This window comes from Macaca nemestrina, chromosome 9, assembly GCF_043159975.1.
Source record: "Macaca nemestrina isolate mMacNem1 chromosome 9, mMacNem.hap1, whole genome shotgun sequence".
In the NCBI taxonomy this organism is placed as follows: domain Eukaryota; kingdom Metazoa; phylum Chordata; class Mammalia; order Primates; family Cercopithecidae; genus Macaca; species Macaca nemestrina.
Window position 1 is genome coordinate 42,394,663 of NC_092133.1, and position 17,722 is coordinate 42,412,384.

The window sequence follows — 17,722 nt, forward strand, 5'->3', positions numbered from 1 at the left end:
TATATCCCAAAGAACAAAGGGAGAACCACATACAGCTTCTGACAACTTTTAAATGATAAACGGACACTGAAGGAATACTTGTAAACTAAGAAAAACCTTTAGTTATGTTTCCAAAATCTAAAATTCCAGCACAATGTGCATTTCAGCACATCACGGAAAAAATAAATATTATTGGAAAAAACCTCCTGAAATTGTGAAAAATAAGAGAGTACCATGTGTTTTTCAAAACTGACTTACGGACAGAACAACTCAAAAGCTGGGACTGACCTCAGTTGATAACTTCATCTGATAATGGCTCTTGAGAAGAACAAAATATGAGCAGAGCTTATAGCTGACCCATATACTCACCTAAAATCTGAGTTTCGTGTCTTCTTTCTAGCTTTTACTATCTCTACATAAGTTTACTCTTGAGTTTTGGCTCTTTCTCCTCTTACCTGTCTATTTTCCCTCCTTACATTTCTCTTCTTAACTACCTCTTGGTCATTTCCCCCATCTTTCCCACTTTTTCCTCTTTGCTCACTTTCTCTATCCCTACCCTAAAAGTTAGTTACAAACATTTTAAAGACTTTCAATATTCAGTCAGTCTTCATTATTCACTGATTCTATATTTCCAAATTTGCCTACTTGCTAAAATTTAATTGTTAATCCCCAAATCAATACTTGTGTTTTCATGGTCATTTGGGGACACGTGAAAAATGTTAAGTCTCCTGACGTGCACATTCCCAGTTGAGGTCAAAGTGATGTCCTGCCTTGTTTTAGCTCAATACTCTCTCTTTGCAAGTGTCCTTTATGCAATCCATTTAGCTTCGTTTTTCACATTTTGGTGCTTTTTGTTGGTGATTTGCTATTTCAAAACGGCCAAGTGTAGTGCTAAAATGCTGTCTAGTGTTCCTAACAAGAAGGTTGTGATGTGCCCTATAGAGAAAATATATGTATGTCAGAAAAGCTTCATTCAGGCATGAGTTATAGTACTGCTAGCCATGAGTTCAATGATAATGAATCAATGACTTCTATTAAATGAAGTATGTCTTTAAAAAAACACTCATAAAGCAAAGTTATATATTGATTGGCTGACAAAAATGTGATCAGAGGCTAACATGAACCTAACCCTGTATTTCCCCTTGAAGCAATGGTTCTGTATTTATTAATTCCATGTTTGTGGTGACTTTATCTTTCCTCACTTTCTCTGTCCCTACCCTGTATATGTTCTTTCATTAGACATATTGATATTATAATATTGTACTAAACACTATACTTATTTAATATCGTTTTCCTTACTTTTAAATGAGATAATATACATGGACAACTTTTATAAATTGTAAAGAATAATGCAATATATTCATAGTATGCTAGCTATGGTAATAATGTATTTCTTCCTCAAAAAATAATAAAAAGTAAAAATTGCTTTTCATTTGTCTGGATCTTAATTTCTTTTTGAATCTATTAATCTGTATCTATCGAGAGAAAAAAGTTCATTACTTTTGCTTTATAACAAATTAAAAGAAAACCTTTTATCTTTCCATAAGAATTCTAATTGAAATTATTGAAAAATACATAGAAAAGTGAAAAACCTACTAGATGGGAAAATAAAAGAAAATCCTGAAGCCTGTTAGACTAGTTACAAGAAAGAGGTCTGAATGGAGGAGAAAGAAATGCTTCATTCTGTTTGTTCCTGAATACTCTGGCAGGAACTATATCAAAATTTTAATCTCACATGTAATTTAGCTTCGGATTACTTATTTGTTATGGCTTTAATCTTATTTTTCTTACTTTTTAAAATCCTACTAATCTTTTAATCTTACTAATCTTACTTTTTAAAAAATCTTCTGGTTACAGGTAACTATAATTCTAAAAAGAATCAATAATGTTGCCCAAAATGATATTTAATATTTAATATTTCACATACACATGTAGAAATTGAGATCTGACTTACACAACTTCAACTAAGTTCTAGCTCTCTTACCTGTAAAAGTATAAAATATGCTCTAAGATCATCTTTTGTTCGTGGACTGAAAAAGAAACAAGAATAATTTATTACGGATGAAAGTTTAATCTCATAGCATCTAATGAAAAAGACCAATAAATGTTTCCATGAAGACTGAGTTGAGAAAAGCCAAAAACTAGGATAAAATTAATATGCATTATTATTGAGACAGTCCATAATATGCTGAAAATACAGGTGCTTCTGTGCCTCTTCTGGCTGGTTCCAAAGATAACTAAAGACTGAGCTAACTAGGCTATAACATTTTGTGAGGTAAATATGATTAATTCTGGAAGTAGTTAGGAGTGTAATAAAAAAATCATCAATTTTAGAATTTAGAATACTTATGTTTTGTTTTAATAAAGGATAATCTTAAGAACATTTATGTATTAAAGAAAGAAAATGAGCTTGTGTTTCTAGGTTCATTCCTCAAGTGATGTAGAAATGTCTGTAAATCAAATCATACTTTAAATGCATTCAGTATGCTTCTAACGGAAAGAATCATGAAAAGTAAGTAATTTTTTCCATCTTAATACGAATTCTCATAGTATCAGATTTGACCAAGAGCTTTTGTTATTCTCAAGGCTAATGAGTGTTTCTTGCTGGCTCAAGATCTATTTGGTACATTCTCACAGATATCTGGAAGTAACTTCTTGAATTGAAAATGGTTCACCTCTATGACAACCAGATGCAATTCATGATTCCTAACTGGGTCCTGGGTTGAAAAACAAAACCCAGATATTAAAGCTTTTGTTATTCTCCATGCTGACGAGTGTTTCTTTCTTGCCTGCTCAAGATCTACTTGTATATATCATCTATTCCTCCAAGTCCTTTCCTGTCCTACCTAGAGCTTCATAATCTTGGCAAGGTCATTTATGTGTGCATAAATTATCAGGCATGCACAATAAATTGTATGAGTAGGTCTGATTTCTTAGATTTTTTAAAAATGATATTTTTACTATAATATTCAGGAAGCAGCTAACTCCCAGTTTGGCCTTAACCCTTCAGTCCTCAGACACTTAACTGAGATGTAACAGAGGTTTCTTCTTTGTGAGACTAGTAATTGATTTTCTGAAACGTGAGATATAGGAAAATATAATACAAAAAGGTCAATTTTCTTATAATAAGCAAGAGTTTCTAACAGAAAAACAGGCAAATCTGCAATAAAAAATGGCAAAAGTATGTGGAAAACTTACAAAAGGATAAATAAAAATAGCAAACAAATAATAAAATGTTAAGCTTATTAGTATTAAGGAAAAGTATATAAAAATGAGATCCACTTTTCATTTATTAAATTAGGCCAAGTTTTGTTATAAGGAGATACCACTGAAGTCTCAGGCCCTCTGCTGTTAGAAGTGTACATTATCATAAATGCTTTGTAAAGAAATCTGACAAAATGTATTAAGTGTCTTAAAATGTTTATACTCTGATACAGTAATTATATTTCCAAAAAAATTTTTATGTAAGTGCTCAGAATATTTTTGTACAAAATGTTCACTCTGGAATTATTCACATAAACAACCATTCTTGGAGAATGGTTAGGTAAATTACAGTACATTCCTAAGTTATTAGTCAGACATTAAAAGTGTGGTTTAAGAAGGAAAATGCAAACAAATTACTAGAGTAATAAACTAAGAAAAAGACCATTAAGTTAAAAGTCACATGAAACTATACAGTATGATTTTAATTGTTTTTAAAAGACGACTAAAAAAACACTGTAAAATGTTAACATTTTTTACTTTCTTCTTTTTTTTTGAGACAGTGTCTCACTATGGATTCTGAAATTTATGAATTTACAAATAGAAAATAAAAAGACATACATTAAAATAGTAGTGTCTAAGCAAATCCAGTCACCATCTTTGATATATATAAAAAACCAATAATAGGAATGTGCTATATAAAAAGTGAAGGCAATAGACAGAAATTCTCAACAGCTCAACAGGCTGGAGTGCAGTGGCATGATTTTGGCTTACTGCAACCTCTGCCTCCAGGATTCAAATGATTCTCTGGCCTCAGCCTTCTGAGTAAGCTGGGATTACAGGACTGTGCAACCATGTCTGGCTAATTTTTGTATTTTTAGTAGAAATGGGGTTTCACCATGTTGGCCAGACTGATACCTTTTTTTTTTTGAGACTCTGTCGCCCAGGCTGGAGTGCAATGGCGCGATATCGGCTCACTGCAAGCTCCGCCTCCTGGGTTCACGCCATTCTCCTGCCTCAGCCTCCTGAGTAGCTGAGACTACAGGTGCCCACCACCGCGCCCGGCTAATTTTTTTGCATTTTTAGTAGAGACGGGGTTTCACTGTGTTAGCCAGGATGGTCTCGATCTCCTGACCTTATGATCCACCCGCCTTGGCCTCCCAAAGTGCTGGGATTACAGGCGTGAGCCACTGCACCTGGCCAATACTTTCTTCCGTATGCTTCTCTGCCTTCTCTAAATGTTCTATAATAAGCATGAATTTCTTTCAAAATCAGAACAATTAAAATATTATTAAAATATATATAGGGTATATGTAACATTACATTTAAGAATTCTACTTAGGTATTACTTTTAAACTAGACTTGGCATTCCTTTGGCTTTAATAGAATTTATTTAAATAATATACTTTTAATATAAATTTAAATATGTATTTTTAAAAGTACATTTTTATATTATGCATATTCATGGTTCAAAACATCATCAACTAAATTGCCCATGATTCCTTATATAAGAATCTAATATTTAGTTTTGACAGAAAAAAACATTTTAGTAGCTGGCCTTAGGTGTCCCTATATTAGAAATAAGAAAAATTTCACTCTGGCTACCAGGAAGCCCAAGGCTAAATTTAATGCTCATTATTTCAGTTAGGTTACCAATGTAAGTACCCATTCCGTTTTTGTAAAGCATATATATCTGAACAGAAAAAACTTTACATACAATTTAAAAGTATTCACAGATCTTTTTATGCCCATCTATAGATCCTACTGAGAGGTCACAAATCTCAAGTTATACAGCTTTGTTGTAAATGGCTTATAATTATTTTTTCATCTATGTTATTGTAACTCAACTAAAATCTTTTCTGAGAGTAAAATAGATACACATATGTTAAAGACATACAATGTGTAAGTTAGACTTCTATACTGATTAGCTAAATATTTAAAATATTAGTTTACCCTTTCCATTCTCGTAACAGGCTGTTAATGATTCCCTTTAGTACTGTCTTCTGAATGTCTTGAGGCTGTAGGCAAAAGAAAACAGTAAGGTAATCAGGATTACCTATTTAGGTGACGTTTATATGTTAAATATATTTACAGACCTGCTTCAATAGTTAAAATCAGACTTGATGACTCAGGACTGACACTTACAGTAGTACTGATTTTACATTTAAGAACTCTAGAGAACATCAATGATGTAAGATTACAATGAGAATATCCCTGGTATGTGTAGTGTACCATGCATCTAGTGTAACATGCACACACATATATGGTGGTGGCTGATGACCAACAGAATTTTTATATAACTGGAAAACAATTTCACTTTCCTTGACCTGACAGGATAGACTAATGAACATGAATCCAAGAGTAACACGTTTACTAATACAATATTACCATTCTAGTTTAATAATCCAAATACTAAAAATCTTATTTACTATCAAACATCCCAAGAATAAATGAAAATAAAATACATCTAGATAATACTTTATAACAGAAGCTTCATTAACATGAAACTTCAAATAATCAGTAAAATTTGTGTCATGTTATATGAAAGAGGCAAATGTCAATAAGCATGTATTATGCTTTTATTTAAAACCACAACCATTACTTCTAAGACATGTCTATCAGCACTCATTCAGCCTAGCTCTTACGTCATATACACATATATGTATATATTTAATATAGCATTCCTTTCTCTTCCTCTGCTTACAGTAATCCTGCTCACCCAGAAAGTACCCCTGCTCAACCACTTAGTGTTTGCCCCTGAGCAACAAAAGCTGCAGGAGAAAAATCAAACAAATGTGCTGACTGGATATACTTCAAGTTTATGACCACAAATCTCAAAAGGACACTCAATACCACTGACAGTCCCACAACATTTCTATAGTTCACTTACTTCTCTACACTTCAAGACAACTGCATTTCAAACCTCCTTATTCCTCAAATCTGTAACACCTCCTTCGCAGCATAATTCCCAGCTATAACCTTGCTACACACTTCAGTGAAAAAACAGATGCACCCAGATAACAGATTCACTGTCCCAATGTAAATTCTGCCAATTTGCCTGCAACTACACTTGACCAAGGCCAACCCCTTCATTTGAGTCCTACATCCCATCCCCTCTCATAACCTTGTCAAGGACATGGTTATTAAAGTTTTTTCTTCTCTCCCCTGTATCATCCATTTCTCCCTCTCTACTAAAACATTCCTATCAGTATAACAACACAGACTAACATCACTGGCACTGATTTGCCATTCTTCTCCACTTTGCTCTATGCCCTCAGAGGCCAATTCTGAAGGACTATATCAACTAGACTCCTTTGCCTTCTGACTGGGTTCAGTTAATAGAAAGCACTAGCAGAAAAGAAGACAGAGTGAAGTTGGGGTACTTGTTCCCTCAGGTCCCCACCTGCAGGGTGACCATGGGATGGTTGTCATGGGTCGGCTGTGTCCCTAGAGTGAAAGTCCCATCTCCTGTAAAGCAGCCCTCTAACCCACAGTTCATCTCTAGATTCTCCCCTGGGCACTGTGCTCTCCTTATGGTCTCACTTACTCTGCCAACAACTTTGTAAATAATCCAATTTACCAATCTGAGTGTGTTGTCTGTTTACGACCAGGACCCTGACTGATGTATTGCCTTTATTTAAAACATCTCGTTTGGGCCATCTTCTAGCTACCACCTCATTTCTCTGCTTCCCTTCATAGTGAAAGTTCTCAAGAATCATCTGTACTATCTCTTCTCATTGTCTGTCAACTCATTCCAAATAGGCTTATTAAAGTCTTATTAGACTCTTATTAAAGTCATCAATTATCTATAGCTTATGAAAGATAATGGTCAATTCTCTGAGACAAAATGTCTCAGCAACATTTGACAAGGTAGACTACTTTTCTTCTTTAAACACTTTGATCTCTCCTTTGCAAATGCCTTATCCATCTAATTAAATGGCAACAGCAACCACTCAGTTTCCTGTCTTTCTTGCCTTTGAGTGCCACATCCAATGTACTGAAGTTTTACTAGCTCTACTCCATAATACATGAGTCTGAACATTTCTATTTTCATGGCCAAAATTGCTAATCCAAATATCAACTTTTGCTTCAACTACTACAATGCCTTCCTAACTCCTTTCTCTTGACACACTACAGACCATTTTCTGCTAAGTATCTAGAGAGATCTTTCTTAACTATAAACGATCCCTGCTTAAAACACTCAATGACTTTCCATTACAATATAACTAAACTCACATGGCCATATGCAGTCTCATTTCTTACCAACCTAGTCTTCTCCTTTCTCCCTAATCACCAAGCTTTAGTCTCATAAGCCTTATTTCTGAATTTGCCAATGATGTTCCCTTCTCAGGGCCTTTTTATTAGCTGCCACTTCTGTTAGTGTGCTGCTCTCACAGATTTTCTCATGGTTTGAATTATTTCCATCAAGACCTCAGTTGTTGCCTTACAGAGGCCCTCCCTGAGCTTCCTAGCTAAAAGCAACCACTAATCACTCCTTATTACATTGCCCTATCTTCTCGAAGCACTTGTCAGTATCTGAAATTATATTTCTTCACATTTGTTTCCACATTTATTTTCTATCTGTAACCTGCCCCCAATAGAAATTAGAATATAAGCTACTTAGAGCTTTATATGACATGCATTTTTGTTTAACAGTGTATCTCCAATGCCAAGACAATACATACTCACTGACTAGCTGCTCAACTCTTTGCATACTTAGGTTGAATCCTTCCAAGGTGCAAATAAAAAATCAACCTCTTCTGTATAACCTTCCCAACTCCAGGGATTTCTCTCTCATCTGATCATCTGTAGTATTTACTTTCCTAAAGGCTGTATCTTCTGAAGTTAGTAACAATAATTTCAACTTCCTTTGGGTTAGAAGGTGTCTGGTATATATTCTATATACCCTTACTTTCAATCTTTTTAGGTATCTCGTGTGCTTAGCATGGAATACAATTTTTAAAAATTCAAAGTGATAGTCTTTTCTAACCAGTAAGTTTAGTGCATTTATATTTGTTGTTCAATTACTTATTCCTGTATTTGGACTTGTTTCTGCAATCTTACTTTTTGTTTTCTGTTTAACTCACTTTTTAATGCTTCTTTTTCCCATTTCCCTACTCTCCAGTTAAGAAAGTTATTTGTTCCATTTGTACTGTTTTAGAGGTTACTTTCAACTTCTTATTAGTAATAGTTAACAAGCCTAAGTTAATATCCTACTCTTTCTTTAGAGCATCTTAGAATACTTTTAATTCCAATAAGTTTCCCCTACTTACGTGCTGTTATTCTCCCCATCTTTTGGCTTTTTCTTCTTAATCACACACATTAGACATCAATTTTATGCAAGCATTTTAAATACAGTTGACCCTTGAGCAACATGAGAGTTAGGAATGCTGACCCCCAATGCAGTAGAAAAATCCATGTATAACTTTTGACTCCCCCAAAACTTAACTATCAATAGCTACTGTTGATCAGAACCTCATCAATAATATGGTCTATTAACACATATTTTATATGTATTAGGTATTACACACTGAATTCTTATGATAAAATAGAGAAAATACAATGTCATTAAGAAAATCACAAGAGAAAATATATTTACTATTTGTTAAGTAGAAGCAGATCATCATAAAGGTCTTTATCCTCATTATTTTCACACTGAGTAGGCTAAGGAGGAGGCTGAAGAGGAGGAGTTGGTCTTGCTGTCTCAGACATGGCAGAGGCAGAATAAAATCTGTGTATGAGTGAACTCACGCAGTTCAAACCCATGATGTTTAAGGGTCAACTGTATTTATGAATTTCTTTTTCATCATTCTTTCTTATATCTCAGATACCTCTTCTCTCTAAAATATATCTTTTAAAGTTTAAGTATATGTCTGTTGGTGGTAAAGGCAGTTTTTGTTCATTATAAATATCTTAAAGTCACCCTCATTCTTGAAAGTCAGTTTCTCTGGCTACATCAATCAATGTTTATATTCTTTTCTTTTAGTATTTTGAAAATATTACTTCAGGTTTTTGGCTCCCAGATTGCTGTGGAGCCAGTAATTTTCCTTTATGAATGACTTGTCTTTTCCCTTTGATTACTTATAAGGTATCTTTATTACAATGTTCCAATTTCACGACTGTGTCTGCATTTCTTTTATCTTGCTTAGTATATACTGTGTTTCCCCTGTTATTTGTGGATTCACATCTTACATCAGTTATGGAAAACTCCCAGGTATTAAATATACCCCCATTCTTTCTGTGCCATAATTTTTAGACTCAAAATACAATGAAGTTTAGTCTTTCTTATTCCATCCTCTATATATCTTTATTATTTTTATAGTTTATCTCTTTTCCCCTTTGAGTTCTACTCTGAGAAATTTCTTCACTTCTACCTTCCAGTTTGCTAATTCTTTTTCCAGCAGTCTCCAAACTGCTGTTTAATCTATTAATTTCTCTACTTCTAAAAATTTATTTGGTATCAAAGATATTTTAGATAGTCTCATTGTTCATAATCTCAATATCTGTAACAGCCATTCTGACTGGTGTGAGATGTTATGTCATTGTGGTTTTGGTTTGCAATTCTCTAATGATCAGTAATGCTGAGCATTTCTTCATATGCTGGTTGGACTCATGTTTGTCTTCTTTTGAAGTGTCTGCTCATGTCCTTTGCCTACTTTTTAATGAAGTTGTTTGCTTTTGCTTATTAATTTATTTCAGTTCTGGATATTAGACCTCTGTTGGATGCATAGTTTGCAAATATTTTCTCCTATTCTGCAGGTTGTTTACTTACTGTGTTGATAGTTTCTTTTGCTGTGCAGAAGCTCTTCAGTTTAATTAGGTCACATTAATCAATTATTGCTTTTGTCGCAATTGCTTTTGGCATCTTTATCATGAAATCCTTGCTAGGGCCTATATCCAGAATATTTCCTAGGTTATCTTCCAGGCTTTTTATACTTTCAGTTTTTACATTAAAGTCTTTACTTTGTCTTGAGTTGATTTTTGTATATGGTGAAAGAAATGGGTCCACTTTCAATCTTTTACATATAGCTAGCAAGTTATCCCAGCACTATTTATTGAACAGGGAATCTTTTCCCTATTGCTTTTGTGGACTCTGTCAAAGATCAGATGGTTGTAGGTGTGTGTCATTAGTTCTAGGCTCTCTATTCTGTTTCATTGGTCTATGTCTGTTTCTGAACCAGTACCATGTTGTTTTGGTTGCTGTGGCTTGCAGTATAGTTTGAAGCCAGGTAATGTGATGCCTCCAGTTTTGTTCTCTTTTTTTAGGATTGCCTTGGCTAATCAAACTCTTTTTTGGTTTCATACGAATTTTAAAAGTTTTCTTTCCAAATTCTGTGAAGAATGCCATGGTAGTTTGATTGGAATAGCACTGAAACTGTAAATTGCTTTGGGCAGTATGGCCACTTTAATGATACTTATTCTTCCTATCCTTGAGCATGGAATGTTTTTCCATTTGTTTGTTCATCTCTAATTTCTTTGAGCAGTGTTTTGTAATTCTCATTGTTAATGCTCTTTTACCTCACTGGTTAGCAATACTCATAGGTATTTTATTCTTTTTGTGGCTATTGTGAGTGGAGCTGCGTTCTTGATTTTGCTCTCAGCTTAGATGTTGGTGTATAGAAAAGCTACTGATTTTTGTATACTGATTTTGTATTCAGAAACTTTGCTGAAATTGTTCTTCATATCTAGGAGCTTTTGGGCAGAGGATATGGGGTTTTCTAGGTATAGAATAATAGCATCTGCAAACATTTGACTTCCTCCCTTCCTATTTTGATGCCTTTCTATTTCTTTCTCTTGCCTAACTTCTCTGGCTAGGACTTCCAGTACTATGTTGAATAGGAATGGTGAGAGTGTGCATCCTTGTCTTGTGCTGGTTCTCAAGAGGAAGACTTGTAGCTTTTGCTTATTCAGTATGACGTTGGCTGTGGGTTTGTCACAGATGATTTCTATTATTTTGAGGTATGTTCCTTCAATGCCTAGTCGTTGAGGGTTTTTAACATGCAGGGAAGCTGAATTTTATCAAAAGCCTTTTCTACATCTATTGAGATAATCATGTGGTTTTTGTGTTTAGTTCTGTTATGTGATGAATCACATTTATTGATATGTGTAGGAAGAACCAACTTTGCATGCTAGGGATAATGCTTACTTGATCATGGTGGATTAGCTTGTTCATGTGCTTTTAGATTCAGTTTGCTAGTATTTTCCTGAGGATTTTTGCATCAATGTTTATCAAGGATATTGGCCTGAAGTTTTCTTCGTGTGTGTGTGTGCACGTGTGTGTGTGTCTGCCACACACAAAAGATATCAAGATGATGCTGGCCTCACAGAATGAGTTAGGGAAGAGTCCCTCCTCTACAATTTTTTGGAATAGTTTCAGTAGAAATGGTGCCAGCTCTTTGTACATCTGGTAGAATTCAGCTGTGAACCCACTTGGTTCTGGGCTTTTTTTTGCGGGGGGGTTGGTAAGCTGTTTCTTACTGAATCAATTTTAGAGCTCATTATTGGTCTGTTCAGGGTCTCCATTTCTTCCTGGTTCCATCTTGGGATGGAACTCCTTCAGTTCAACTCTGATTTTGGTTATTTGCCTTGTGTTAGTTTTGGGGTCAGTTTGTGCTTGTTTCTATAGATTTTCTAGGTGTGATATTATGTTTATTTGAGATCTTTCTAACATTTTGATGTAGGCGTTTAGATCTATAAAATTTCCTTTCACAGTGCTTTAGCTGGGTCCAAGATTTTGGTATGTTGTATCTTTGTTCTCATTAGTTTCAATACATTTCTTGATTTCTGCTTTAATTTCACTGCTTACCCAAAAGTCATTCAGGAGCACACTGTTTTAATTTCCTTATAATTGTATGCTTTTGAGTGGTTTTCTCAGTATGGATTTCTATTTTTATTGTGCAATGGTGGTTGGTATGAATTCATTTTTTTAAAGTTTGCTGAGAATTGTTTTATGGTTGTGTGGTCAATCTTTAAGGATGTGTCCTGTAAAGTTCAGAAGAATGTGTATTCTGTTGTTTTGGGGTGAAGAGTTCTGTAGATACCTGTTAGGTCCATTTGGTCAAATGACAAGTTCAGGTCCCATGTGTCTTTGTTAGTTTCTTCCTCAATCATCTAATATTGTCAGTGGGGTGTTGAAGTCTCCCACTATTATTGTGTGGTTATCTAAGTCTCTTTGTAGATCTCTAAGAAGTTCCTTTATAAATCTAGGTGCTCCTGTATTAGGTACATATATATTTAGGATAGTTAAGTCTTCTTGTTAAACTGAACTCTATACCATTATGTAATGCTCTTGTCTTGATTATTGTTGGTTTAAAAGTCTGCTTTGTCTGAAATTGCAATAACAATCGCTGCTCTTTTTTCTTTTCTATTGTTCTTGCTAGAGCTTTCTCTGTTGCTTTCCTTTGAGCCTATGGATGTTATTGTATGTGAGATAGGTCTCTTGAAGACAGCATATAGTTTGGTCTTTCTTCTTACCCAACTTGCTACTCTGTGCCTTTTAATTAGGCATTTAGCCTTTTTACATTCCTCTCATCATGTTGTTAAGTTGGTTATTATGCAGACTTGATTTTGTGCTTGCTTTACAGTGTCAATGGTTTATGTGCTTAAGTGTGTTTTTGTGGTGGCCGGTAACAGTCTTTCCTTTCCATATTTAGCACTCCCTTAAGGATCTCTCGTAAGGCAGGTTTGGTGGTAACGAATTCCCTTAGCATTTACTTATCAGAAAAGTATCTTATTTCTCCTTCAATTATGAAGCTTTGTTTGGCTGTATATGAAATTTTTGGTTGGAATATCTTTTTGTTAAGAATGCTGAATATAGGCTCCCAATCTCTTCTGTCTCGTAGGGTTTCTGCCCAAAGGTCTGCTGTTAGCCTGATAGGGTTCCCACTGGAGGTGATCTGCTCTTTCTCTGGAGCTACCTTTAACATTTTTTCATTCATTTTGACTTTGGAGAATCTGAGGACTGTGTGTTTTGGGGATGGTCATCTTGTATATTGCAGGGGTTCTCTGAATTTCCTGAATTTGAATGTTGGCTTCTCTAGTGAGGCTGGGGAAATTTTTATGGATGATATCCTCAAATGTGTTTTCCAAATTGCTTGCTTTTTCTCCCTCTCTTTCCGAGATGTCAATGAGTTGTAGATTTGGTCTCTTTACATAATCCCATATTTCTTGTAGCCTTTGTTCATTCTTCTTTATTTTTTATTTTTGTCTGACTGAGCTATTTAGGAGAATCAGTCTTTGAGCTCTGAAATTCTTTAGCTTGGTCAATTCTGTTGTTAACGTTTGCAACTGTACTCTGATTTCTTTTTCTTTTTTTTGAGACAGTGTCTAACTCTGTTGTTCAGGCTACAGTGTGGTGGCATAATGATAGCTCACTGCAATTTTGAACTCCTGGGCTTAAGCGATCCTCCCACTAAAGCCTCCCAAGTACCTGGGACTATAAGCATGCACTACTACACCCAGCTAACTTTAAAACATTTTTTTTGTAAAGATGGGGTAAAATTTGTGAAGTGAATTTTTCAGCTCTGTCACATCAATTTGGTTCTTTCTTAAAACAGTCATTTCATCTTTTATCTCCTGTATTATTTTATTGTATTCTTCAGATTCCTCATATTGGGCTTCTACTTTCTCCTGAATCTCAATGATCTTTGTTCCTGTCCACGTTCTGAATTCTACTTCTGTCATTTCAGCCATAAGAACCATTGCTGGGGAACTAGTGTGGTCATTTAGAGGTGAGAAGACACTGCCTTTTTGAGTTGCTAGAGTTCTTGTGCTGTTTCTTTCTCATCTGAGTGGGTTGACGTTCCTTCAGTTTCTGGAGCTGCTATCCTTTGAATGGGATTTTTTTTTTTTTTTGCTTTTATCTTCTTTGATGCATTTCTGGGTTTGATTGTGGCATAAAGTGGGTTCAGTTGAATGGCTCTGTTTCTGGAAAATTTTAGTGGGCCAAGGCTCAGCTCAGCACTCCTGGGCTGCATGCTCTAACTCTGGGGGGTGCTGGTACCGAGCCCCTGGCTTTGTTCTCTGGCCCCTCTAGGTTAGGAACCTGCAGTGCCAAAAGGGCTGAGGTTTTCTTGGTCCACTGGCAATAACATTCTGATAAGTGGTGTCAGACAAAACAATGCACTGGGGTGGTGGCAGTTGGATCCATGCTCGCTTGCAGGTGCCAGCAGCCACTCAGAGCCACGTGGTGGGATGCACACACATCTGCTGAGGCAAGGTACTAGTGGGAGTGGACTTGTGGCACTGCTCCATGCTCTTGAGCTGGCAGCAGTGGTGGTGCGGTAGGTGTGGGGTGCTGGTGGAGGGCAGGAATGCTGGACTCTGTGCACATGCATTTGCACCAGCACTGGTGGCAGCATGGGGGTGGTGGCGGGGCAAGTTGCTAGTGTCTGTGTGCATGTTTGCAGCAGCAATGGTGGAATGACTGGGTGCCCGCATGCCAGTGGGGGCAGCAGTGTGTACTCCTGCAGCAGTAGCATGGTGGGGTACTCACACACACTGGTGGGGAGAAGTGAGGTCCACTCACTCACAAACCTTGGCAAAGCAGTGGGAATGTGGCTGTGGACAAATGCATGCTGGTAAAGCTGCGGAGGGGACGTTGTGGTGGGGGGAAGTTGCAGGTAGGCTGGTATGTGTTGGCGGGGGCCACTCTGCTGGACCCTATGATGGTCAGGAGTGGTCTGCTGGTGAAGGGGCTATGCCCCAGGAAGTACCCTGGTTGGGCATCGAGGGTGCACTGCAAGTGAGTGTGGCCAAGCTGGGGCCTTGAGAGAGGTCAGCTGTCAGGGGGACACTGAGATTGGTCTGGCACCATCTCACAGGCAAGAATACCCTACTCTGTCCAGGTCTGACAGTCATCTCAAGGCTAAAGTCTCCCAGAGGAGCATGGTGTGCCTTGAGGGATGGGCATCCCTGGCCATGCTCCACTACAGATGTTCTCATACCAAACCATCTGGGCACCACACAGGGTGGAGTCCTACCCCTCCTACATGTGTTAGCAGTTCACCCTGCCAGCTCAAGTGTCTATGGGAGTCATAGAATCTCCTGTTGCCAGGATTCCAGAGGTCCATGATAAGAGCGGCTCCTCCTTGCCTGTTCAACTCACCCTTTCCACAGGAGTTGCTGGGGGTCGTGAATGAGTCGCATTACTTGGTAGCCCCACCCAGGCTTCCCAGCTCCCTTCACCCAGCTTCTGTGTCCTCCATCTGTCCAATTTCAATGCCTTCTCTCTGAAGATCTGCTTGGAGTGTGCCAGTCTTCCTGATGTCCAGTCTCTCCGTGGCAGATGTTCCTCCTGGCTGCATCTAGTTGGCCATCTTGGCTCTAAATCTCCATTACTGTTATTCTTAATAGACTTTTAAGACTAGCTTCTTTCAATTAGTAGTATGTATTTAAGGTTTCTCCATGTCTTTTTGTGACTTAGTATCTCATTTCTTACCACTGAATAATTTCCATGATATGGAATGTACCACAGTTTATCCCTTCACCTATGGAAGGACATTTTTGGTAATTATTAATAAGGCTGCTATAACCATTCGTGTGCAGGTTTTTGGGTGAACATAAATTGTTAACTCATTTGGGTAAATACATATGAGTGTAAGTGAGGGATCATATGGTAAGCCTATGTTTAGCTTTGTAAAACAAATGAAAATACAACCTATCAAAATTTGTGAGATACAGCAAAAGCAGTGATTAGGGGGAAATGTACAGCACTGAATGAATATATTAGCAAAAAAATCTGAAATCAATCATTTAAGTGTCCACCTTAAGAAACTAAAACAAAAGAGCAAATTAAATCCAAGGTAAGCAGAAAACAAGATAAAAAATTAGAAGAGAAGTCAATGAAACTTAAAAAAGGGAACAGGGAAAATCAACACAACCAAATGCTAATTTTTTGGAAGAGATCAATAAAAGTGATAAGCCTCTAGCCAGACTAATCACAAAAGGAAGTGAGAAAACACTAATTACTAAATGAAAGATAATTCTCACACTGATTCTATAGACATTAAAAGGATAATTTATGACTATTATGAACAACTCTGTGCTCACAAATTTGATAACCTAGATATGTTCCTGAAAAATCTACCAAAATTAATATAAGGAGAAACAGACAATCTGAAAAAGCCTGTGACTATTAAAGGAACCGAATCAATAATTGTTAACCTTCTAAAACAGAAAGCACCAGGCCCAGATGGCTTTAACGGTACATTCTACTAAATATTTAAGAAATAAATGATACCAATTCTTTACAATTTCTTCCAGAAAATAGAAGCAGAGAGAATACTAAGTCCGTGAGGCCAGCATTAACCTAATACTCAAAAGAGATATTACAAGAAAGGAAAAGTATAGACCAATACCTGCTATGAACATAAATGCAAAAAATTCCTCAACAAAATATTAGCAAATTGAACCAAAAATATACAAAAAGAATTATACAACACAACCAAGTGCGATTTATTTCAGGTTATGCAAGTCTGGTTCAACACTCAAAAATCAACTAATGTAATTCATCACATCAACAAGCTAAAAAAGAAAAATCATGTGATCATAGCAACAGATGCAAAAGAAGCAGCTGATGAAATCCAACACCCATTCATGATAAAAATTATCAGTGAACAAGAAATATAGGAGAACTTCCTCAACTTGATAAAGAACATCTAAAAAAAACCCCCTACAGCTAACATTGTAATTAATGGTGAGAAACTAGATGATCCAGGTTCATTTTGTACTTTCCCTGCCTTGGTCTTAGAATTAGCCATTTCTCTAGGGAGCTGTGGTTCTTTTAGTATGAAATGGTATTTAGAAACCAAGATCAGTAAGTGAAGTGCTCAGTATAGTGAAGGGATGTTACTGCTGTAGGTCCTTTCAGTGCACAGGGCTAGAACATACACACTCGCATGTACTACATGTATCTACATCTATTAAAAACCATGAGATCATTACAATGCCTCCAATTCTAATTCAATTCCAAGAATGGTTTTCAGCCTCCCTCATCCCATATTTATATCTCCCTTTTCTAAAATGAGAAACTTGACTCCTAGCAACATTGATATATTTACTCATTTGTTTACTTCAACAATACATAGAATGTAATTTCAGAATTCTTTGTCTATACCCCTGGGGGGGGGGAAAACCCAAACTACTAAAAGTTAAAGATTTGTTTACAGTCTTTGTGTGTGTGTTTTTTAAGTATTTAGATCTAGGATTATATAGTTAAAAGTACTAAGTATAAAAGTTCTTTAGTGAGTTTTGGAAAATATGGTTATACTATTCATTCAAAATACAGTTAGGTTTATTTTCTGTTTGTATTCCATTTTATGTTTTTTTCCTCATATCTGTATATTTAATTTTTTAACGTATATAACACATTAATATTCCAAGTCAAAAGAACTCAGAGAGGACTGGTCCATGCTGGGGTAGGCTGAGTGGCTGTTAGGTGGCCTGTGTCATGGGGCCTCAGGCCAACCATGGCCAAGCCCTTGGTGCACAGGCAGCATGGTATGTGCTCCAACCGTAGCTGTGTCAGCATGTTATGATGGCA

General features: G+C 36.3%; 1 protein-coding gene across 2 annotated transcripts in view; it reads right to left on the bottom strand.

Moving 5' to 3' along the window:
* LOC105480431 (HECT domain E3 ubiquitin protein ligase 2) overlaps positions 1-17,722 on the bottom strand; it is a 95,442-nt gene that overhangs the window by 32,149 nt on the left and 45,571 nt on the right. For both annotated transcript variants that reach the window (XM_011739313.3, XM_011739305.2), the window contains exons 6-7: positions 5,134-5,198; positions 1,964-2,009 (exon numbers count right to left, since the gene is read on the bottom strand). In XM_011739313.3, coding sequence (XP_011737615.1) covers positions 1,964-2,009; positions 5,134-5,198 — 111 coding nt within the window. The remainder of the gene's footprint in view (positions 1-1,963; positions 2,010-5,133; positions 5,199-17,722) is intronic.